This window comes from Colletotrichum phormii (assembly GCF_030913505.1).
Source record: "Colletotrichum phormii strain CBS 102054 chromosome Unknown BDP81scaffold_30, whole genome shotgun sequence".
NCBI lineage: Eukaryota > Fungi > Ascomycota > Sordariomycetes > Glomerellales > Glomerellaceae > Colletotrichum > Colletotrichum phormii.
The window spans coordinates 240,862-264,160 of record NW_026851472.1 but is presented as its reverse complement, the minus strand read 5'-3'; the positions used below and the strand labels follow the sequence as shown (position 1 = coordinate 264,160).

General features: G+C 54.2%; 8 protein-coding genes and 1 non-coding gene across 9 annotated transcripts; 5 read left to right on the top strand and 4 right to left on the bottom strand.

Annotated features, from left to right (window-relative positions):
- The first annotated feature begins 1,167 nt into the window (after positions 1-1,167).
- Positions 1,168-2,130, top strand: BDP81DRAFT_439878 (C2H2 type zinc-finger-domain-containing protein). The gene has a single exon (XM_060591447.1). It carries the CDS (start codon positions 1,408-1,410, stop codon positions 2,083-2,085), a length of 678 nt encoding a protein of 225 aa, XP_060439247.1. The 5' UTR covers positions 1,168-1,407; the 3' UTR covers positions 2,086-2,130.
- A 263-nt stretch (positions 2,131-2,393) lies between these two features.
- Positions 2,394-2,475, bottom strand: BDP81DRAFT_t343. The gene has a single exon. It is a non-coding gene; the product is annotated as a tRNA-Leu (tRNA).
- A 358-nt stretch (positions 2,476-2,833) lies between these two features.
- Positions 2,834-4,642, bottom strand: BDP81DRAFT_332481 (FAD dependent oxidoreductase; the record flags this gene model as incomplete). Its single annotated transcript, XM_060585596.1, has 2 exons — positions 2,834-4,514; positions 4,572-4,642. The coding sequence occupies 2 exons, from the start codon at positions 4,640-4,642 to the stop codon at positions 2,834-2,836; spliced, it is 1,752 nt and encodes a 583-aa protein (XP_060439246.1).
- A 708-nt stretch (positions 4,643-5,350) lies between these two features.
- On the bottom strand, positions 5,351-6,602 carry BDP81DRAFT_384845 (ClpP/crotonase-like domain-containing protein; the record flags this gene model as incomplete). The annotated part of the gene is made up of 2 exons (XM_060586960.1): positions 6,068-6,602; positions 5,351-5,969 (listed from the first exon to the last, which is right to left on the bottom strand). Exons 1-2 carry the CDS (start codon positions 6,289-6,291, stop codon positions 5,351-5,353), a joined length of 843 nt encoding a protein of 280 aa, XP_060439245.1. The 5' UTR covers positions 6,292-6,602.
- An 853-nt stretch (positions 6,603-7,455) lies between these two features.
- Positions 7,456-8,504, bottom strand: BDP81DRAFT_332486 (S1/P1 nuclease; the record flags this gene model as incomplete). The annotated part of the gene is made up of 3 exons (XM_060585598.1): positions 7,456-8,052; positions 8,111-8,202; positions 8,273-8,504. The coding sequence occupies 3 exons, from the start codon at positions 8,502-8,504 to the stop codon at positions 7,456-7,458; spliced, it is 921 nt and encodes a 306-aa protein (XP_060439244.1).
- Positions 8,505-10,235: 1,731 nt separating this feature from the next.
- Positions 10,236-11,098, top strand: BDP81DRAFT_454651 (isochorismatase; the record flags this gene model as incomplete). The annotated part of the gene is made up of 2 exons (XM_060592972.1): positions 10,236-10,301; positions 10,433-11,098. The coding sequence occupies 2 exons, from the start codon at positions 10,236-10,238 to the stop codon at positions 11,096-11,098; spliced, it is 732 nt and encodes a 243-aa protein (XP_060439243.1).
- A 280-nt stretch (positions 11,099-11,378) lies between these two features.
- On the top strand, positions 11,379-12,485 carry BDP81DRAFT_136943 (uncharacterized protein). Its single transcript, XM_060581795.1, has one exon. The coding sequence runs from the start codon at positions 11,659-11,661 to the stop codon at positions 12,274-12,276; it is 618 nt and encodes a 205-aa protein (XP_060439242.1). The 5' UTR covers positions 11,379-11,658; the 3' UTR covers positions 12,277-12,485.
- A 2,849-nt stretch (positions 12,486-15,334) lies between these two features.
- On the top strand, positions 15,335-18,916 carry BDP81DRAFT_399564 (hydroxymethylglutaryl-coenzyme A reductase; the record flags this gene model as incomplete). The annotated part of the gene is made up of 2 exons (XM_060588590.1): positions 15,335-18,474; positions 18,526-18,916. 2 exons carry the CDS (start codon positions 15,335-15,337, stop codon positions 18,914-18,916), a joined length of 3,531 nt encoding a protein of 1,176 aa, XP_060439241.1.
- Positions 18,917-20,134: 1,218 nt separating this feature from the next.
- Positions 20,135-22,210, top strand: BDP81DRAFT_332667 (AAA family ATPase; the record flags this gene model as incomplete). The annotated part of the gene is made up of 2 exons (XM_060585613.1): positions 20,135-20,401; positions 20,459-22,210. The coding sequence occupies 2 exons, from the start codon at positions 20,135-20,137 to the stop codon at positions 22,208-22,210; spliced, it is 2,019 nt and encodes a 672-aa protein (XP_060439240.1).
- Positions 22,211-23,299: the final 1,089 nt, after the last annotated feature.

Below are 23,299 nucleotides of genomic sequence, written 5' to 3'. Positions count from 1 at the left end.
TCAGTGGAAAGCTCGACGTCGTCATTGTTGGCGCCCAAGGGCTTGGCGATTCTCTTGATGGGTGTGTCTGGCATGTCGGGCGAAGTTTTTATCGTTCATAGCGATCTTTTTGCGGATTAAACGGATACTGTGCAAACTCGGGTTCGTGAATTTGCTTGTATTTTGTTATTGGTGTTGTGTTGTTGAATGGTGGAAAGCCTGGAGAAGGTCAAGGGTTGAACTTATGTTAACACACGGTCGGTACCTCATCTTTTCCATTTGAAGGCAATGGAAGGTGAGTTGAGTTGCCATTCTTGCCTTTGACCTCAATCTTGACGCGTTGTACCTTCTTATTCAAAACACCTACTTTCATTGTCGTAGTCCCTGCCTGCCGTCAATACGAGAGGCGCAGCAGCTTCTCGACGGCAGGAACTCGGACTCTCTGATTCATCACGCTTTTGGGACAAGATGCCTCCTTCCGCCTGATTCTCAAACATCATCATCTCGCATCTTCAACTTTCCTATTGACTGATACCAGCGCCTCTCTCGCATAAGCAGAAGGCTACACGAGAAGTGTACAGATAAGTATATTCGTGATGGTTGGCACTGGCTTCGAAATGGCCAGCGGCAAATCGAGACACGGAAGGGGGGCCTGGGATTTCGCTCCAAGGGCGTAGCAATATCCTTCGCATGATGTACACATTCCTTCAGAGTCTACATGAATTAGGTTTTGAGACAGTCTCCAAGTTTCCACGATTAAGTCGAAGTCAAAGATTCCCCTCAAAAGTGCGAATTCCGAGCGACTCGGCGAGTCTGTTCTGTTGATAATCTCCTACAACCAAACAACCAACACAGCGAAAGATTTGTTGGTTGGTCCTCGTCCAGTTCCCCGCCACTCCACTGCCTCTTTCAGCATTGTTTATGCAGTCATACGGCGACTTGCGCAAATAGGAAGGTCAATAAACACTTCAGCGACAGCATGGGCCCATTCGTTGGTCCATCTATCAACGGACTTGGGTCTAGGCCTTGGGCTCAAGTAGTTTAGCCGCAGTCTATAAGACCCTTGAGAACGACCATATAGTCCCAATGTATCTGAACTTGTACACGCCCAAGTCCTCTTATCATCTTCATACTTGCTCAAGTATAGGACATTCTGCAAGCCCCAAGATACACTCCCTAGACAGATCAAGCAGTCTCCGTTATCCCAACATGACAGAGCCATCGATCCCCCAGTCGATCTCTGTCGCCTAGATCGACAATTAGATCGAATCTCTCAACGAAAGACTCCAAGAAGTGTCGCTTTCGGACTCGGACATAGAGGAGCACGACACCGAATCATCCGACGAAGACACTGCGCCTCAAGAGATCTTCAACCCCAGCCAATGTCTCTTTCTCAATGAGCTCAGCTCAGGATTCTCCGAAAGCATAATGCACATGCAGAAGCGCCACGGACTCTCGATACCGAGTTCTGAAAGATTAATAGCGGACCTCGAGACGTTGGTCAAGTACTTTCATTTCGTCATGACCGAGTACGTGGAATGTCTTTACTGCGGCTCTGTCAGGAACACAGCCCAGGCCGTCCGGCAACACATGGTGAGGAAGGCACACTGCCGGATCGACATTGATAAGCCAGACTCGGAGTTTCGGGACTTCTACGATCTCGACTCTACTTATGGCACAGACGGAGAGGACAACTCTGGACGCCAGCGTTTCGTCGACTCAGATCAGAACACCAGAGAACTGGCGTCCGGAAAGATCGTATCGCATCGAAATGCCAAGAAATCCAGAGATCGCCGGACTCCTCGGAATGACGAGAGGGAAGCTAGCGACTTGCTCCTGGATGGGGGAGCTTCGCGAAGCCAAGACACATCGACAGCCTTGACAGCAAGTGGCAATGGCAAAAAAGATTTGACAGAAGCAGCAGACAAGCGGGACAGGATATCCGAGAGGCAGTTGGCCACGCTGCGTCCGGCCGATCGACAGGCGCTGGTGCATTTGCCGCTCCCACAACAGAGAGCGCTGTTTGCCAAGGCGAAAAAACAGCAGGAGACTTGGAACAGCGAGCAGCTGGCACAACAGATCAAGATTCAAATGAAGGCCAGATAAGGACTATACTGAAATAATTACCACCCAAGTTCACCACAAAAGCAGTATTGCAATTCATTCTATCATGGCCGAAAATGTAGAGTGAGATGAAGATGCTCTGGCATTGATAGACTCAAGTGCTGAAATCGAAGCAGGAGCCCGGGCTTCTCGGCATAAGTGGGGCATAAAGCCGTTGCTGCCCGCCCGAAGCCTGGGACCAAGTTTAAACACATCTTGATCGGCAAATACAATGAATTCTTACGGTTTATCATGTCAAGATCAAAATCCAGGGACGTGGACATGTCTAGTTGCAAAAAGTAAAAGAAACATGACAAGAGTGGGATTCGAACCCACGCCAATTACTTGACTAGCACCTGAAGCTAGCGCCTTAGACCGCTCGGCCATCTTGCCTTGATTTTACTGGCATGGTTATGATCCAAGTAGCGGGGCGCGAGGGGCAGCCCTCCGCAGTCGCGCGCGATCAGCGTGCGCAACACTCGACTTTTGCGGCTTCAGTCGTCGACCTGGAATTTTCCTCGGACACTGGACCTCTCACTCTCTTTGTCGCGTGCTCGATCGAGTATGATCGGATGGCATTTTCCGAGCCTCGGGGGGCAGCACGCCATATCCATGGCAGATGTCACCACGACCGAGGCCATCATTCTTCTTGCGCGAGTCTTGAACCATCATGAAATAACTAGCTTTAATTAGCACATTTTCTAGTAGAGTCTTACACGAGACTCTTTGTCCGCATACTACTTAATCAACTCTAAGGCTGGCTCCTCCCATTATTCCCATCCGCCAGGTTCTCCGTGCTCCGCCCAGCCTTGACCTCCTCTCTCCATACCGACCTCTCCTGCTCAGCGACGCCCGGGCCCTTATAGACACTTCCATACAACCCAGAAGCCCAGCTCGCACCATCCTTGGCCTTCTGGCTCTTGCTGTCCTTAAACTTGCGACGGTACCACTTCCCATATGCCAGCAGATAGTACAGCCTAAAGCACAAGAGCGCAAACTTGTCGTGCTCAAGGTCCTCGGGGTAATCCGCGCCCATATCGACGGCGGCAGCAATACCAGACATGATGGCAACCTCGTGCGCGTTGACCAGCGTCCACGAGCCCGCGAAACGAACGCGCTTCTTGGCTTGGAGGAACATCATCCACGGCACGACAAATGTGTAATGCTTCCATGTGTGGCACAGCTGATGCCACCAATCGGCGCGGATGATCTTGCTCTTGTCAATCTCGCTGTCAGTCCAGTGCTTGCGGTCGCGGTCCTTGTTCAGGTAGATCGTCTGGAAAACATGCTGCTCAAAGGGAACCTTGTCGGGGAATTGAGATTGATAGTTGGTTGTGTCGAAGCACATCTCCAGCTTGGAGAGGTCGTCGTCGTACATGCGGATGTAGTACATGGGCCTGAAGTTATCCTTGGCGAACGCGAGACGGGACGACTCATCCACTTCTCCCTTCTTGCCGAGTGTTTTGACGGCCTTTTTCTCGTCGTAAAAGTTCTCATAGTACTTCTTCATGTAGTCGGCGTCATTGTGAGTGATGGTGACATCGTCGGAGAAGGTAGCCGAACCGAGCACCTTGCGCTCGCGCCACGACGAGGTCTTGCCCAGAATCTTCTTAGCGGTGTCGGCAAGGACGCACATGACGATCTCGTCGTAGTGCTCCTCCGACTCGATCGCATCGGGGTCGCCGCCGACTGGGTTGTGGCCGTCTTCCACAGGAGTGCGGGGCTTAGTCTTGACGAGGACGCCACGTTTGTTGCGGTGGACGACCTCGGTGAGCTCGGTCGACAGGCGAACAGTTACACCGCGAGACTCGAGGTCATTCTTCCAAGTAGTGTAGAAATCGGTAAAGTTGGGGAAGACGACCATAGGCGGTTGGTTAGAGGCGACGCTGTTCGGGTCGGCAGGGTACCACATCCCATACGTTGGCGAAGTACAGAGGCGTTCCAGCATAATGGCTGGCACCTCTGGCGTCGCGTTACCAGTACCAAGGAAGAGAGCCGTCATGGGCAGTCCCACGACGTTTGTAAACTCGTCAGAGAAGCGGAACAGCTTGAACACAATCTTCAATGGCAGCAAAGCGAAGAAGACCTCGAACCACCGCATGATCTTAAGCATGGAAGCCAGTCTGCGAACTTCGGCCTGGTGCTTCTCGATGAACTCGGTGGGAAAGACATTGGTCCAGAACTTGTCGTCCTTGCCAAATGAAACTTGAAGCTTGACGGGATCCGCGTGGTAGCCCTGGCGGGCGAACATGGTCAGCGTGTGGTGGAAGATGTAGCTGCCGCCCTGCACGCCCTGGTTGAACCAGCTCGCGCCGTGTCGCTCCTTGTTGATGGGCATTGAAAAGGCCTGCCCTCCGCAGTAATCGACCGAATCGACGAGGGTCACATCGAACTTGTCAGCGTGGTTCGAGAGATGGTACGCCGTTGACATTCTACTACGTGTGAGTTTCTGCCCGAGACCAAGCTCGTCGGTATCATATTCGACTTACCCAGCAGCACCGGCGCCGACAACGAGAACCCTCTTCCGCCCATCCTTGCCTGTATTTCCGTTTTGCGACATGGTTTTGGAGCCGTTATGCTCAAGGTCACGATTGGGATCCTGAGATGCCATCAATGTCAAGGGATAGATTCGTTATCCATCACAACAGACCAGATGCTCCCTGCTGGCATGCGGACGCGTGCGGGTCAAATATGGGACGAGAAATGTGTAGCTTTGGCGTCTATGACGCTGTGACATTGAGTTTAATGAGGGAAACTAGCGATCGATCCGGGGGATCCCCCCCTAAAGATCGGAACTAGGGTGTCACGGTGCTTAATTTGTTAGCGGATGTGCTGGACGACGCCTGTCACACATGAGTTCACTCACATGTTCAACATGAGCGTGTCACTCTTTTCTTACCTTCATCACGATGATCGAGTAATTTTTATTCTAAATTTTTTTGTTCTTTTTCTTTGGAAAGTGAGGTTCCAGACCACTCATGGAAGGGTTGGGGCTTAAGATGAAGTGCTCTTCGTAGGACTAGCCGACCAGTATCACAGACTTGATGAACTTTCGTCTTGACTCATACGACGCAGAGATCACCCCACCTCAGATTCGGCATACACGCAAGTTGGCATGGTCTAAAGACAGTGAAGCTACCTACTGAGAGATATGTTTTCAATCCTGACCTCGGCTATCACTTTAATCTACTCCATCCTATACACGTATCACGAATCATAACTTATGTCACAGCCACTTCTCGTCGCTCACTCACTCACCACAATTTAATCAAAGCTTCGCAGCCTTCTGCAACTGCCTCACAAACCGCCCGTCATCCCTATCCCACCAAGGCCAAAATGGCACACTCACCCGATCAACAGACCCCGTAAACACCGGCTTCCTCCTCTCCAAGAAACTCTTCACCCCCTCAACATTATCCTCCGTCCCAGCAAGCTGCACAAACACCCTCGAATCCAACTCGTGCGCCCCCTCCGGCGAAGGCGGACAATATACCATCATATCCCTCATCAACTTGGTACTCACCAACGACGTATTCTCCGCCAGATCCTCCGCCACTTTCACCGCGTACTCTTCCGTCTCCCCGGGCGAGGGCAAGAATTTTGAAAAGAGACCGCTGACCAGCGGGTCCGTGACGGGGTACATATCCCCCGTCGCCACGACGTGGTTGGCGCGCGATAGCCCGATGAGACGCGGGAGGAAGAAGGCGCTGCAGGATTCGAGGACGAGGCCGCGCCGAGAAAAGGGGAAGCCGCATCGGGCACCTTCGTAAGCTACCCTGATGGTGGCCGGGAGAATCATTGTCAAGCCGACGCCTGCGGCCGGACCGTTGACGGCGGCGATGGTGGGTTTCTTGCAGTTTGAGATTGCCAGCGCGACGCGTCCGCCCCTGTGTGAAGAGTGAAGTATACGTCAGTCCAGATATCACGTCAAACCTCTAGCGGGGACCACCCTTCGTCGCGTGCTCGGAGTCAAGGTAACTCTTACCAGTCCCTGAAATCCCTCATCGATTCCTCCGTCTCCTTGAGGGAAACCATACCCATAAACCCGACATCTAGGTCTGCGCCTCCGGAAAACGCCTTGCCCGCCCCCGTTATGACGACCGCGCGAACCCTCGGGTCCTCGCTGACGCTGTTGAATATCACCTCGAGGCCAGTGAACATGTCTCCCTTCATAGCGTTATACTTCTTGGGTCGGTTGAGGGTGATCATTATGACCTTTGTGACGGACTACGAGCTCGCTGGGACGTGGGAGACGAGGAGGCCATCATAGTTGAACGAGGCGTATGATTCGGAGAGCTTGTTTGGAGCTGATGCCATTGTGATTTTGAATGTATCTAATGCGCTTGTGTCTTGCTGTGGAAGATGGAGTTGCCTCTACAACGCCACGTAAAACTGCTACTCCCATCAGTTTCCATCATCAAGGCATACTTATATCTCTTCCATCTACAATGTGCGGAGGGTACCTCAGCAGATTCACCAGCGCATATAAGTAATCACTAATGGATAAAACATCAACTTGGCCGAAGTGTCCTGCGACATGCCTGCCAACCCCGCGTTCAAGGTCTCGACTCCAACTTTGGCCCCCGGCACCTGGGCTCAGTAGTGACATCGACCGTTGTTGTGTACGACACTTCGGCCGGCACTTTGGTTTGCTGGTGGACCTAAAGGATGATGGATTCAGTTCCGATAGCGATGGCGACGGCCTGTCGATCGCGTCTACTGGAGTCTGGTGAGGTGTCATGAGTCTGCTTGACTCTCCAATTTTATAAGTTTAGGGATGTGAGGAGGGATTTAGTAGAGGCCCTGATTTGATGTACCTGGCCTCATGCGTTCCCCAGGTTGATGTTTCTTCGTCGTCTACAGATTCTCGGCCCAGCCGGGACGATGCAAATACTCACTATTGCCAAGTGAAGGACGACCGATGATCACTCAGGTATGTAGAGACCAAGATTGAGAATTACCAAAGCGAATTTGCACCATTAAAATGGATACCTCGTACCGTCTGTAGATTCTGCACTCTCATCGTTCTTCGAGCGCATCACTCATCAAGTGTTGCTTCTTTATGTGTGGCTGATAATCTGCGGAGCACCGCCTCAACTTAGGTCCAGGAAAGACGGAGCTCGTTTCTTGCGTATCTCATCTTTCCTGGACCTGAGAGAATCGAGACGGGTTCAGTGATGTGCATCATGGCGCATTTCTCTCTGTTTTCGCTATAGATCTGCTACACGTAACATGCGAATAAGCTTCTAAGAAACACTCGCGGCGTGTGAGTCGGCGCTTGGCGGGATCTGGCCTCCTGCCAAGTACTGCGCTCAGATATCGCGATTTAGCCTTGAGATCATGCCCAGCGACCAAGCCGGTTCAATACTTTGATCAAAGATCCTCAAACACAGGCCCCTTCTGCTCAGCAGACAACCTCTCAGCAATAGCATTCAACCACGCCCCCAGCCTCACACCCGCCTTCCCAATAACCTCATCAACGACCTCCCAGTTCTCGTCAAAGTACCCCTCGCTGAGGTCATTCGACTTCAACCAAGCCAGGCCCTTCTTCAGCACGTGCGAACAGACGTAGGCATTCGACTCCGTAGCCCATCCCAATGCACAAGATCCCGTCTTCAAATCGATGCACTGCCCGGCCGTCGCGTTAACGCCCGCCTGGTCTTGGCGTTGATAGAGGTCAGCAGCCCATGCGGCGGCGGCGATCTTCTCTTGCGGAATGCTCAAGTGCGGCGGCAGACCGCGGATGCGGTGCGGAATCTGTGTGTCCCAGACGGAGTGTAGGCTCATCGGGCCGTTGCAGACTCCGTGGTTGGGCTGACGGCGCCAGCAGACGGGCCGGATATCGTTGCCGCCGCGGAGGAGGCCCGTGGCGTGGAGGGGTTGATGAATATCGCCCAAGAAGTGTATTACAAACATCGTCGCGTTCTTCCGGTCAATGTGCGGGAGGCTCGTATCGAGGATTTGAGATGTCTGGTCCAAAGGGGTCAGTTATGACGATCGTCGTGCAGTAGGGGTGGTTCATTCATACATAGTTTGTGATGGCGGAGATGATGCAGCCGCTGGATGGGCAGTCTTGAGGGTACTTCATGCCGCATAGGTTAGGAGGGTCGTCTTTGGGGTCTAGCAATTCGTGAGCGCTTTGGTCCTCTGAGAGTGGCCATGCCATATAGCCAAGGGACGGTATCCGTACTGATGTAGTGATACTGGCTTGCCCAGCCCATGTGGCCTCTGAGCGTGTCGGCCCAAGTCGCGGCATCGGAGAAGTCGTAGTTGCGATCGTTGGCGAGCAGGTCACCGTATATGGCGGCAGCTTCATCAGTCAGGTATTTCTCGGCGAGGTATCCGACGGTACGGTGACCGACATTGCCCCAAGAAACAGCCGGTCTGACGGCCGCGGCCAGGAGAATGGTAGAGAGACGCATCTTCAGCTGCGTATTCGTTGTTCGTGTAAAAGCGATGGTGGTTCTGCAGCAACTTGTGAGGCAAACGCGGAGCTTGGAGCTCTTATCAGATAACGCGTCGCCCCTCCGGCGAGTGACCTGTGCGACATGCTAACCCGTTGCATCGCACTATTGGTCTGTCACCTCTGAAGTGGCTGGCTGCCGTCTGATGTGGCACGTCGAGACACGGCGGCAGCAGCTCTCGGAGACATTCTCAGTTGAACGGCCGTTTGGTGTTTGTGATTGGAGAAGGACACGACAGGGCCGAGACGCCTCGGTCCAGAAAGGGTACAGGAGCTCTCTGTTCACGACTCAGCTCTGGGGAGTTCTGGGGCGGGAGCTTGGATACTCGCGAGGAGTGGACAGCCAACAGCTTTGCCAACAGATTTACATGCCAGTTGTGCCAGCTTGATGCCAAAGACTAGTGACTGGTTGGACTGTACTTGAGCATCCGTTGAGTGTTGGATGGATATGACGTCTCGATCGGCGAGCTGAGGATATTTGGGAAACGATTGTCAGGGTGAATGAAGTACCAGTACCGGTACCGGCACACGGAGTGCCCACTGCCAGCTGTGTACCGAAGCAGCTGTCCCGGCCGAGCTCGGATCTCCACTAACGGGCCCGGGGGAGCATTTTGTCACAGTACACGACGTACTCTGTACCTATCCTGCTACATTACACCTCAGATGTTGGCAGGCGATGGTAGTGTAACGCAGCGATAGGTAGGTACCTACGTGGTGAAGCTTTCATTAAGCAAATGCTCAAGATGCCGACCAATGTCTCACAGCTTCGACCACAAGCCAATGAGAGTATCGAAAACGAGCATCTCGCCTGCCTCAGGGTGGTCGTTGAGATCCCCCGTGGGGAGGCACTGGTGGGCGATTTGCGCCATTAGCCGCTGGTGGACAGTGTCACTAGTGGAGAGCGAGACAAGCTCCTGGGCCCCAGGACTTCCCATTCTGGAGCGCTGACATTGCCGTGCCGGGCTTGGCTCAGCTTCAGCTGTTGGAGAGTGGCGCATTGAATGCCCTGCCAGGCGGCCAGTGCCTGCGTCCTGGCATGGCAGGGTTCCTCACATCAGCGTGGTGCCTGCAGCCTGGTACCGCAGGCCGATGGTGTGCTGTGTCTCAAGTTGCGAGGGACAAGTTCGTAGTGGTATTGCGAGGGCCATTCTGTTGCATATCTTCTCCATTCAGGATGCAGATAGCATCGCGAGATGATGCATAGTGGACGAGCGAGTCAAGCTGATGGATGTTAATCTCGTAGCATACCGTCGGACTGGCACGATAAGGGGGAAAAGATAAGATAACAGAACGCAAAGCAACCGATAAGGCTAGAGCTGCTACCTTAAGGTAGGTAAGGTACCAAGGTACCTAGGGAAGTCGCGGCAACAGATCGGGTTGCCGCAATTTGCGCCTGCCAATAGCGTCCCAAAGCCTGTAATTTGGATGCAAGGACCCCTAGACTCACTTATCGTAGGAGATGTTTCCCACTGTTGGTTCCCCGCCGTTGGCGATAAGCAGCCGAAGAAAGCTGACGTTATCATTGATGCCATCGTGGCTTGTGCACCCGCTCTGCCACCTGCCTTGATGAACAGCACGCGACACAAGACAAAGGGAGACACATCTTGCAAGCCACCAACACACTGTCAAGTCTAGGCCGCTGCAACTAATTTGACTGCCCGGTCGACACTTGACTCGTGCATCAGCCACCATGTCTGAGGAACCGTTCAGACCAGCGCTGATCGTCGTTGACTTTCAAGAGGACTTTTGCCCACCTGTAAGTAGATGAACGTCATATTCCCCCGTTCGTCACATCTTGGCCCGACATGACTTGGCGATCTGAAGTTTCCAAGTTCCAAGTAAGCGGTAGTGGTTGGTATGGATAAGTGAGACTGACACCGGCTCAAGAATGGTTCACTCGCCGTAGCCAACGGCCGCGATATTCATCCCGTTGTCAACGCGCTACTGCGCCTACCATTCACCATCAAGATTGCAACCAAGGACTGGCATCCTCAAGATCATATCTCGTTCGCATCAAACCACGAGGGCAAGCAACCATTTGTCGATGCCATCGACATCGTCAACCCGCGAAACAGCGCCGAGACATTCCACACCCGGCTATGGCCAGTGCACTGTGTGCAGGGTACGCCCGGCGCTGCCCTGGTGCCGGAGCTAGATGCCCTGGCCGTAGACACCATCATCGAAAAGGGCCAGAATAAGGACGTTGAGATGTACAGCGTCTTTTACGACCCTTTCCAGTCGCCCAGAGTGTCCGACAGCGGGCTTGCGGCCTCTCTCGAGGACAAGGGCGTCACGGACGTCTATGTGGTCGGTCTGGCTGGCGATTACTGCGTCAAGTGCACCGCGCTGGATGCCCAGAAGGAGGGGTTCCGGACCTTCATTGTGGAAGAGGGCACCAGGCCTGTGGATGCTGAGAAATGGGACGAGTGCAAGGGCGCCCTGGAGGCTAGCGGAGTGAAGATTATCAGCATGGAGGGCCCGGAGGTCCGTAGGGTTGGGAGCGGCTGGACGGGGATGAGGGGCCGACCAACGTTGTTCTCCAAAGCCGTCTGATATCTTTGACACTGGAAACCCCCGAGCAGAGGCCAACGATGCTTCCGTGTTTCCTCCAATATAGGCTATGCGATGAGTTCGGGATATCTGGTGTTTCAAATTCTGACGTCTTTTGGGGAACCGCCGAGTTGGGTTTACCAGCATCAAGCTAATGGCGTGTACCTCAGGGCACATGCATTGATAGAGCCCTTCCCCGACGACATATGTGCTGTATTCGTGTATGTACGGATAGCTCGAGACAGCGTGACAGGGTATGTAGCTTGGTATACGATGGAGCAGCCGTGTATCCGTACCCTGTGCTATCTTCTTTGTCGTCATGTTTGAGATTGAGGTTTCTGTATGCCCCAGTAACTTGCCTTTACTATTTAGTAAAGCAAGTCAGCTATTGTAGCTCGTCAACGGCCGCTAACCAAGTAGCTTGCCCATTCTTCAGACTTTGTTCGTAGCAGCGAGCGAGTAGAGCAGACTGGCAGTATCCATAGTGTAGGTATTCGTGAACTAAGGTAGATACTCTCAGTCTCAAGCGACAAGGCCTCGCTGTGCTGTTGACGTGGTCAGCGATGCTTGGGCAATGGCGGGTCGCGAGGGATCCGTGGCCCCGCGACAAAGCAGCAGGGCCCAGGGGGAAGGGCAGAACTCGGGACCTTCAGCTGGTCCATGCAGGCGCAGACTCTCGGAGAAGCAGTGATGTGACCACTGGCCCAGTGACAAGGCTTGAGGTGCCAGGTCAGAAACAAAGACGGGGAATAAGGCAAGAAAAATACAGGGAGATCGCCAGGGGTCCGCTGCACAGATCTGACGTTGATGGACGTTGGCGACGAACCTTTGACCGTGACTGGAGCTTCACCGCCGGGCTGTACCCGCTGATGCCCACCAAGATCCGGAAACGTCAAGATAATATGAGAAAGGACTGGGAGGAGGGGGGATTCAAGTCGAGTGGGCAGGGGGCATTCCATCATATCAGATCAGGCCCGCAGGAGGGGATAATCCGAGAGAGGCTAGAGACTTTGCAAAAGAGGGCTGGAAGAGGGCAGAGAAATGTCTCTTGTCTTCTCTCTCCCGTCTGTTGGAACCTGGATAATGTCCATGTCGAGGGGCATCTGTTCATCTGGGGGAGGCTGGCAGGGGCCGGGAATAGTTGTCGACATGGGGTTCTGCGAATTGCGAGATTGAGGTAGGAATTTGAATGGAGTTTTCGCATGTAGTGAGATGTCGCAGGTGAGGCTCATGCGGCACAGCGGTAACTGGTGCCGTAAGAATAGGTGAAGTTGATGCATGAACGGAATTGTTTTGTAACCCGACGGATTTGGGAAAATTCGAGCAAGGAAGTCGAGAAAAATGGCGTCTCAAATGCAAGAGCGAAATGCAGTGCCAACGAAAAGCAACAGGAAGGAGCGTGGAAGCCATCGTTGCACTGCTGCAGGAGCGGGAGACCCACTGCAATTCCAGGAAAGCCTCCTTTCCCAGTTAGGACATATTCTAGGTGTCAATTGCCATTCGACTTGGACTGGAAGGAACGAATCTTTTTCATTGAGGTGTACTTGTATTGAGGAAGGCACGGATTCTAGTGTGCAAGTACGAAGTACTTCGTACCTCACGAAGCAGAAGAAGGAAACCACACCCAGTGACACACAAGTGACAACTTAGCTGAGAATATTCATCTGAGCTCAGGTTTCAACCTGTTCAGTTCCACGTTCCTCTCGCCTTAACACATTTCCATTTCAATCACAAAAGGCTGCCTTCCAGAAGCGAGTTAGCCACGCAGAAGGAGGCACGACGCATGGCGCACAGGCACTGCAACCCGCCTCGACACCGAACCACGCCTTACCGCCGTCCCAGCTGCGTCTGTGGTATCCCGAGTATTGTACCTCTGAAAGGTAGGTAGGTACCTTGCTTCATCCGTCTCTTTGGGACACAGCAGCTGAAGAATCGTCGCAGCAGGTCCCGTGTTTGTCGAATATGACGCGGCGGCCAGGCGGCAGTGCACTTGGATGTTTGAGGGTCTTACTCTTTCACGCAAGGCTTCAGTTTAACCAAGGCCAGGTCAGACTTCCATTGGAATAAGCGTGGCTTATCTCGAGATGACTTATCTGCTTATCCGAAGAGTGCTGCTGCTGCTGCTGCTGCATGTCTCAATCGGGCTTGATAAGATACGCGACTATCAGCAAACATGCATCAGAGCAGCAAACAACAAACACACCTTCAAGTCGAGCAAACTGCGTTTGAGGCTGATTTAGATAGGTCTCAGCTGTTGATCTGTTCTTCAGAGAGCAGCAATCTTTCCACTCGTGCTTCTCCGATGACATTTTGGTCTTCTCTGGCCAAAAATCGCAGAAACTAACAACAGAGCCACATTATGGTACATTATAGCGAAGAGCAACGAGTGGATGAGATGTGACGCGCCATCCGTGCGGGTGCGTCGTCTGCAGCTAGGCAGTGCTGTGGCTCCTATGACACATTCGCTACCACCTTAGGTACTTCCAAGTTCTAGGACTAGACCTTGAAGTTAGACCAACTTGTTAGTGACGATGGAAGCCAGTAGTGCCCGCCTGGCCTTTCCCAACACTGCGCAGGGTGCTCTAGCGAATGGCGACAGGCTGTCTGCTGTCACGGGTGGGAGGTGCCAGATGCGACAGGCGGTCGCACCAATCCGCCACGCCCAACGTCTGCCCGGCCGAGAAGACGGAACTTCGACACTTGCACACTTAGGCGAAGCTCTCGAACATGAACGAGTCGCTGTCGAGCACTAACAAGAGCACCGAAGCGCACCCTGTGTGCATCTTCTTCGGCGTGATAATACGACGGGGTGCTCTGCCGTTTTGGGATTAGTCTGCGAGTGTACCTCTCGGAGTACCGCGGTACATCGGCGCGGACCATTATCGGTAAATTTGCCTTTTGGTGGGGCGGCCACCACCCTTGTCCAATTCATCACCTTTTTTTTTTTTTTTTTTTTTTTTTTTTTTTTGGGCCGCTGCGTCGTTCCTCTTCGGCCCAAGACGTCCATCCATGCTGGCGCGCCGCTCATCATCATTGCCCACCGAAAAAAAAAGAGACTTGCAAAGTTGCGCCAACATGTTGCTGGGATTACTTTCCGTCCCAAGGTGGATCCTCGTGATACTTCCGCATCTGCCCTGCCACCCCGCAAAACAGCAGGTACCTTTGGCAGCTTTCCAGTCTCCGTTCTCTGTGCCATTGACAAGCATCCGGATGTCTGGCAACTCTCTTTTTGTTTTTTGATCTTATTTTCTGTTTTTCTGTTCCCTGCACACCTCCTTGCCCACCACTACCAGTTCCCTACCAGTGCCTGTTGGGTACCTAAGTTAAGGTAATTAGGAGGAACACGAACCATTGCTTAAGCTCGCTGCTATCCTCTCGTGTCTCTCCCTCCCCTATCTTATCCTTCACACCTCTCTCGCCTTGTTGCTCCTTTAACCACAAGGTCTTATCCTGTCTCTACTCTATCTACTCTCTTGATCCTCGTCCCCCGCTACACCACTTGTGTACAGTACCTTGGTAGAGAGACTGATAGTAGTCTCTATATCTTTTAAAAGGTACTGGGCTGCCCGTTGCATCGCGACTCTTGGTTCTTGCTCCTCTTCCCTCTGAGCGATCTTCTTCTTCCGCCCCCCCTCCCCCTCCACCCCTTTTGCAAGGCATCCTCTTCAACAGGAACTGAGCAATCCACTCCCGCCTCCGATTCGAGCACTTCAACAGCTCCTTGCGACTTCGGCTCTCCGCGACCACCACCCTCGATCTCCGACACCTTTCGCAACCACCTATTGATTTTATTCCCTCGGTGCCTCCTCGCGAGAAAACTTCTCCTCCCCTTCGTTGTGTTCGAGCTTTTGAGGCACTTTGCTGCAATTCTAAATTCCAACGACGTCAACGGCGTTGGCTCAACAGGTACGTCAAACTCACCCCTCCAATCGGCATTGCAGCGCAGCGCAGCGCAGCGCAGCGCATCCCACACAAACCATCTCATCTCCGTCGCCAAAATTCCTCAACCCAAATTCCACCCAGCCCATCTCTCTCTCCCACCAAAGAGACCAACCACCCCTCCGCGTCTTTTCGCACACTCATCCACCGCGGCAACACTACCGCCTCTTGTTTTGCCTACCAAAGTGCTTCAATCGCTAATCTCAAGAAACAGACATCGCCTTCGTCCCCTTCTCTTCGGTCGTCGTACACCAATGCCTTCCTTCTAATAGACGATCTTGATTCACCGCAACTTTCGCCATGATATCCTCAACACTTCTCCCCCGCCGCTTTCGGGGTGAGCAGCCTGCCGCTCAGGCCGCTGCTCCCTCCTGGGTCAACAAGAAGATCACACCAGCTCTAAAGTTCCTCTCCAAGCTCGCCTGCTCGCACCCCATCCACACTGTTGTCATTGTTGCTGTTCTGGCCAGCACTTCGTACGTGGGATTGCTGCAAGAGAGCTTGTTCGATGCCACCATCAGCGTCCGCACTGCCGACTGGTCATCCCTCGTCGAGGGCAGCCGACGCCTGCAAGCCGGCCCCGAAACTGCCTGGAAATGGCAGAACGTCGAGCCCGAGGCCTCCATCGCCGGTGAAGTCGACCACCAGGCCCTCCTGACCCTCGTTTTCCCCGAATCTCAGTCTCCCGAGTCGATCAACACCGCCCCGCGCACCCACACCGTTCCGATTCCCCAGAACCTCTCCATCACCTCGCTTCCCTCGACCTCCAACTCCCTGACCACCTACTCCCAGGACAGCGCCCTCGCCTTCGCCGTGCCCTACTCCCAGGCCGCCGAGTTCCTGTCAGTAGCTCAGGAGATCCCCGATGCCACCAGCGACGAGACGGAGACGATGCATGGCAAGGAGAAGAAGATGTGGATTATGAAGGCTGCCAAGGTCCACACCCGTAACAGTCTGGTCCAGTGGGCTCGCAACGGCTGGACAGAGTTCCTCGACCTGCTCAAGAACGCCGAGGCTCTCGACATCTTCATCATGGTCCTCGGATACCTGTCCATGCACCTGACCTTTGTCTCGCTTTTCCTCTCCATGCGCCGCATGGGCTCCAACTTCTGGCTCTTCACCAACGTCCTCTTCTCCTCCGTCTTCGCCTTCCTGTTTGGTCTGCTTGTCACCACCAAGCTCGGTGTCCCAATCACAATGGTGCTCCTGTCCGAGGGCCTGCCGTTCCTGGTTGTAACCATTGGTTTCGAGAAGAACATCATTCTGACCCGCGCCGTGCTGTCGCACGCCGTTGAGCACCGCCGGCCGCAGGAGAACATGGATGACAGAAAGTCCAGCAAGAAGTCCGACGTGTCGTCCCCCAACGTCATCCAGTACGCTGTGCAGGCAGCCATCAAGGAGAAGGGCTACGACATTGTCAAGGATTACGCCATTGAGATCGGCATTCTCGTTCTCGGTGCTGCCTCCGGTGTCCAGGGTGGTCTGCAGCAGTTCTGCTTCCTTGCCGCCTGGATTCTCTTCTTCGACTGCATTCTTCTCTTCTCCTTCTATACCGCCATCCTGAGCATCAAGCTCGAGATCAACCGCATCAAGCGCCATGTCCAGATGCGCCGCGCACTTGAAGACGACGGCGTCAGCCACCGCGTGGCCGAGACCGTGGCCAAGAGCAACGATTGGCCCGAGTTCGGCGGCAAGGCCCCCAAGGAGACTTCTTTGTTCGGCAAGCAGATGAAGAGCAGCAACGTTCCCAAATTTAAGGTCCTTATGGTCAGCGGTTTCGTCCTGATCAACGCCATCAACATTTGCACTATCCCCTTCCGCAACTCTAGCTCACTGCCCAGCTTGGCTTCCCTGACTGGCGGTCTCAGCGCCGTTGTCACTGCTCCTCCCGTTGACCCCTTCAAGGTTGCCTCGAACGGCCTTGACGCCATTTTGGAATCCGCCAAGGCCAACGAGCGCCGCACCGTTGTCACCGTCCTTACACCCATCAAGTACGAGCTCGAGTACCCCTCTATCCACTACGCGCTTCCCTCTCCTGCGAGCAAGTCTGGCCAAAAGCACCAGGATGAGTATGATACGTTTGAGAGCTACGGCATGGGTGGTCGCATGGTTGGCAGCATTCTGAAGAGCCTCGAGGACCCCGTTCTCTCCAAGTGGATCATTGTCGCCCTCGCCATGAGTGTCGCCCTGAACGGCTATCTGTTCAACGCTGCTCGCTGGGGTATCAAGGACCCCAACGTTCCCGACCACCAGATCGACCCCAAGGAGCTTGCTCGCGCCGAGAAGTTTAACGATACCGATTCGGCTACCCTGCCCCTTGGCGAGTACATTCCTGAGACGCCCAGGCCTGCCACACCCGCCTTGACCGACGACGAGTCTGGCGAAGCTGCTGCTCCCGTCGAGCAGCGCACCATTGCCCAGCTTGAGAAGATGATTGCCGAGAAGCGTGTACACGAGATGACTGATCACGAGATTGTCGGCATGTCTCTTCGTGGCAAGATCCCCGGTTACTCTCTCGAGCGCACCCTGAAGGACTTTACTCGTGCTGTCAAGATTCGCCGTTCCATCATCTCCCGCACCAAAGCTACTTCTGACTTGACTAACAGTCTCGAGCGGTCCAAGCTTCCCTACCACCACTACAACTGGGAGCGTGTCTTTGGCGCGTGCTGCGAGAATGTCGTCGGTTACCTTCCCCTGCCTGTCGGTGTTGCTGGTCCTCTTGTTATCGACGGACAGAGCTACTTCATCCCCATGGCTACCACCGAGGGTGTCCTGGTCGCCTCTGCCAGTCGGGGCTGCAAAGCCATCAACTCTGGTGGCGGTGCCGTCACCGTACTCACTGGCGATGGCATGACCCGTGGACCTTGCGTTGGATTCGAGACCCTGGAACGTGCTGGTGCTGCCAAGATCTGGCTCGATTCCGAGGCTGGTCAGACTACCATGAAGAAGGCTTTCAACTCTACCAGTAACTTTGCCCGTCTTCAGACCATGAAGACTGCGCTGGCCGGTACCAACCTCTACATCCGCTTCAAGACGACCACTGGTGACGCCATGGGTATGAACATGATTTCCAAGGGTGTCGAGCACGCCCTTTCCGTCATGGCATCTGAGGGCTTTGAGGACATGAGCATCGTTTCGGTCTCTGGTAACTACTGCACGGACAAGAAGGCAGCCGCCATCAACTGGATTGACGGACGTGGAAAGAGTGTCGTCGCCGAGGCTATCATCCCCGCTGACGTTGTCAAGAACGTCCTCAAGAGTGACGTTGACACCCTCGTCCAGCTCAACGTTGACAAGAACCTGATTGGCTCTGCTATGGCTGGTTCAATCGGAGGTTTCAACGCCCACGCCGCCAACATCGTCGCTGCTATCTTCCTCGCCACCGGACAAGACCCTGCGCAAGTTGTCGAGAGTGCTAACTGTATCACCATCATGAAGAAGTAAGTGCTGGTCCTGTACCGTGGTTATGTGTCGCCGCTAACAATCCGTAGCCTTCGTGGTTCTCTCCAAATCTCCGTCTCCATGCCCTCGCTTGAAGTCGGGACCCTCGGTGGCGGAACCATTCTTGAGCCTCAGAGCGCCATGCTCGACATGCTCGGTGTTCGCGGCCCCCACCCCACGACCCCGGGCGAGAACGCCCGCCGTCTGGCCCGTATTATTGCTGCTGGTGTCCTGGCCGGTGAACTGTCACTGTGCAGTGCTTTGGCTGCCGGTCACCTGGTTAGTGCGCACATGCAACACAACCGTTCTGCACCCCCTACGCGGACCAACACGCCGGCCCCGGCCAGCGGAACCATGACACCCGTTGGTCTGGCCATGACCAGTGCCGTCGAAAAGGCTGCCAGCAAGAGCGCGGCGGCTGTCGATCGGGCGCGTCGTTGAGTTTGCTAGGTTGCTGTATATACGCGAAAGAAAAAGGCATGAGACATAATTATGGAGTTTTGGGGATAGAGCAAACATTACATGGCGATTGATGCACCATTTTCGCATACGCTGCATTGCACTTACGGTAGCAAGGGGAAGAAATCATGCACCTCGCAAGACGGTGCGCTGGCCACGCCAGCTTGTATGTAGAATCAGATACATAAGAGCTTCTTTGTCCTAAATGGGTCTGATGGATGTTGCCCGTGAAATCATTTGCCTCAAACAGTGCAATTATCTTCAACCTTTCCCTCAGTAGGAGCCCCCAGGTCTGAGGGAGGGAATCTCACGAGGGTCATGGTGGTGTTGGCGCTGCTGACATAATCGATTTGTGGATTATCTTTGCGCCACGGATGCTGGTGCCTTGAAGTGTGGCTGGTGTTGTGGGCCACTCTTATCGTCCCCACCCAAGACATCGATGCTCCAGAGCCTCAATGCTCTCGATGACAACTCTGCAAGTACAACAAATCACATCCAGTCTGGCAAGCCAAATACATTAGAATCGGTTAGAATTATCCAATCAAGTATTTCTCCATGCCATGGGGCTAAACGGAGGCATGCCGCCTACTCATCTGCTACTCGCCTGCGGCAGTTCGAGCAACCAGCTCTGGCAAAGTTATTGGGCCGTCTTCAAACAATGCCACGCATGATGATGCAGGAAGAGAGGTCTCAAGGGTCAAAAGGTACCATGAAAAGATCTTTTGAGACTGCCGGGTCACTAGTCTGGGTCGTCTGGGGCGCGGCTCAAAGGATTTCAGGCTACGCAGGCAGCAGACCCCCTGCCGTGAACCCTGCCGCATAACACAAGCCTAGACCCTCGCAGGTTTCCGCCTCTTCCTTCATTTTACTGAATCCTATCAAGGTTTCTTTAGGTGTCTTGACTCACATATGATCTCGGTCCCGTCAATCTGATGCCACTCCGGGAGCCGATGACTCTTGACGGCCGTCCGAGCGGGGTACGGCTGCCTACCTCCATCCTGCCGGCTCCCGAGATTCTAGGCAGGCTGTGATAGCCTGGATGTTTTACAAGCGCCTTGAAGTCGTGGGCTTGCATTATAAAGAGCCTCGAGATCAACTAGAGATATCTGGCTTCATCAGAACAAACCATCTCCCCATCTCGACAGATCCCACTTGTTGAACGACCCAAAGACCTTGTCATCAAGGCCTCCCTAATCCACAATGGCACGCACCAGACAAACAGCCCCTGGCCCAGGCCACTATTCAAATGATACGCTTGATGAAGAGGATCAGGAGGAGATAAACGGTGTTCTCACTGAGGAAGACAAGAAACGTCGCGAGGAGCTCGAAAAGGCACCCATGCAGATCGAAGTCAAACACCTCGAGAAGCGGTGGACAAAGAAGGGACACCCATACATCACCGAGCCAAAGGAAGATGAAGATATCCCCGAGGATAAGATCAACTGGTACGAAAAGTATGCCCTCTGCGTAAGTACTCCTGCCTACGAGTAGCCCGTGTTCTCCTCTTACACAGGCGCCCTTCAGATCACGCGCCAGTATGATGGCCAGAACAAGTACATTTGCCGTATCTCACTCGAAGTCAACTCTCCCGGACTCAAGAACATCTTGGGAGACGTCATTGGCAGCAAGTATCCTGGCCAGTCCTACCTAACTTCTAACGTCACGGTCGACTTCCCTCCCCGCAGTCTGTACCACTACCGCAAGGAGCTGGCCGAGACTGCTGTCAACCATGAGCCCGGTTCCGATGAAGCCAGGCACCTCCCTCTATTGCTCAACTTCATTGACGAGGAATTCCATGACGCCATCACCGGCGGTGCAAACCTTATCGAGCAGGGCTTAATGAGCTACGAGCACCTCTGGACCATCTTCCGCCCAGGGTGCCTCGTCTACGCTACCCGCATGAGTCAGGCTCGCGTGTACAAGCTCAATAGCTACCAGTATACCTGCGGCCAATCCCCTGGTCTCCAGCTCAGCGTCGAGTTTGTCGACTTTGACGGCGACGAGTTTGGCACGAGATACGAATCCCTCTTGCTTCCCGCTTTCGCTGGAGCCTCGCCAATCGCCTCTCTCAACGCCCTCCCTCTGGCGCACCACCCCGACCCCGACGCCGTCACGCGCCTCCTGACTGAACGCGGTCGGCGATGGGAGGCTCTCGCCGGTCAGAACTTCCGTCAGTACAAGGGTGTTGCGCTGGACCATTGTAACCGCCGCTTCCACATTGACGGCCGAGTCATGGTCGACGCGGAGACTCACCACCGCATCATGGCCGACTATGCCTTCAACGTCAGATCGTTCCCCACGACGGTAGGCCGGAAGCGGAAGCAGAATGACGAGAGCGATGATATCGAACTCGTTCCAAAGGAGACTGCCGAGTTTGTGCCCCTGAGCGACGAGCAGTGCCTTTTGGCTAGCCCTATGGTCCGCGGCTTCAGCTTCACCGAGAAGAAGTTCCTCGACTTCTTCGTCGACAAGATCAGCCCTATTGAGTGGAACACCCAATGCTTCGGGCAGCTGGTCCTCCCAGACTCCCAAAAGGAGCTGGTGCAGGCTCTCGTCGCGGAGCATACCGCCCGCGCCACCGATCCGAACTCGTCTGCATTTGATGATATCGTCAAAGGTAAGGGCAAGGGCCTTATCCTCGTCCTGCACGGCCCTCCCGGTGTAGGAAAGACCTTGACGGCAGAGTGCGTGGCCGAGTTCAGCCGTCGGCCGCTGTACATCGTCTCCTCCGGCGATCTCGGCACCTCGTCATCGGTCCTGGATGAGAAGCTGACCAAGACGCTCGATCTGGCGAGTACCTGGAAAGCGGTGCTCCTCATCGACGAGGCCGACGTCTTCCTTGAGCGCCGGTCGCTGCACGACATGGAGCGCAACAGCCTCGTGTCCATCTTCCTACGCACACTCGAGTACTATAGCGGCATTCTGTTCATGACGACGAACCGCGTACGCACCTTTGACGACGCCTTCAAGAGTCGAATCCACGTGCCGCTCAAGTACGACGATCTGCCGCGCGAGAGCAGATTGAAGGTGTGGAAGAACTTCCTAAACAACGTCGAGGGCGGCGTCGATATTGACGAGGACGGGTATGAGAAGCTCGCTGAGGGCAAGTTGAACGGGCGACAGATCAAGAACGTGGTCCGCACGGCCAAGAGTCTTGCCTCTTACAAGAAGCGGAGACTGGACTGCTCACAGCTGCAGCAGGTTGTGGATATCCAGATGACGTTTGAGAGAGAACTGGACAGTGTCGATGGTGACATTGATGTGGTTGTACGATAGAGAGAGGACTCGGACTTGGGGCAAACGAGGAGCGGGAGCCAACGGGAGCCAACGGGATCGGCACGTTGGGGGAGGGCATGGTGGTGACCTGTGCTCATGAATTTTCTGGGGGATAACAAGATTAAATTCACTTTCTGTCAGCTCTGCATCTTCGACCCCACAGCCATTGGAACGTAGCTGCGAGATTGTTGTTTGTTGCCAGTCAAGGTCCAACGGTTCGTGCGGAGCCCCCGGGATAGACGAGGTGATGAGACTCGAGAGGCAAACATCGCAAGTCAAAGGCAACGGCGGCGACCAACGAGAGTGGTGACCCCACAGCAAGATGAATGGACAAGCGCAAATTAACAAACATGAAGGAGAACTGCGACAAACATACCCCATTCTGCATTGAATTTGGCGGAGCCGGCCTTTTCGGAAAGACCATCTCGGCAGACAAACGCAATGCCGGGCACCTAGTAAGTTTCAATCTTGTTGGTCGTGTCTAATTCTGGGTTCAAGGCCGCCATGTCGCAGTTGAGGCTTCGAACGGCGAAAGTCATGACGACGAAGGTCAACAAGCCCGACGATATTTCTCCGCTCTGTGCTACATTATGGCATGTTATTCGATCCCAAAGTAACACAATGCCCCCGAGGACTCGTACGGGGTTGCTGACGTGCCTATCAGTCTGGGCAAGTTGGACAGTTGCCCAGAATCGCTTGCAGTCTTCCGTCCTCAATTCCTCCTTCCCATTTCTACAGATTCCAGCCCTAGATTCTTGAGCAAGAGACACTTAAGCAAGTATGCCCAATGACTCGGCAAACATCGACGATGCTGAGAGCTGAGAGCAGCTCAGCTTAGCCCAGACAGCATCTCGACCGGAAGAGCCCTAGTCCTGGTCCTGGCCGCGGCTCGCACGCTTGTGGCGCCCCCCTCACGAGGACTCGAGGACCGGCAAACCCGCCAGAGCCAATCGTACGAGACGCACGACCCTCTAGCGTGTATGGTACCGTGCCGCCGGGTCGACGCCAAGGGGACGCCGCATGTCTCGTTGGTCTGGGGAGATTGGGGCCTCCTTTCTTAGGGTTGGGTGAAGTTTGGGTGAAAGCTGG

Excerpts from the sequence above, each read along its gene's own strand:
- BDP81DRAFT_439878 (XM_060591447.1), top strand. The coding sequence starts at position 1,408 with ATGCACATGCAGAAGCGCCACGGACTCTCGATACCGAGTTCTGAAAGA.
- BDP81DRAFT_136943 (XM_060581795.1), top strand. The coding sequence starts at position 11,659 with ATGCTTGGGCAATGGCGGGTCGCGAGGGATCCGTGGCCCCGCGACAAA.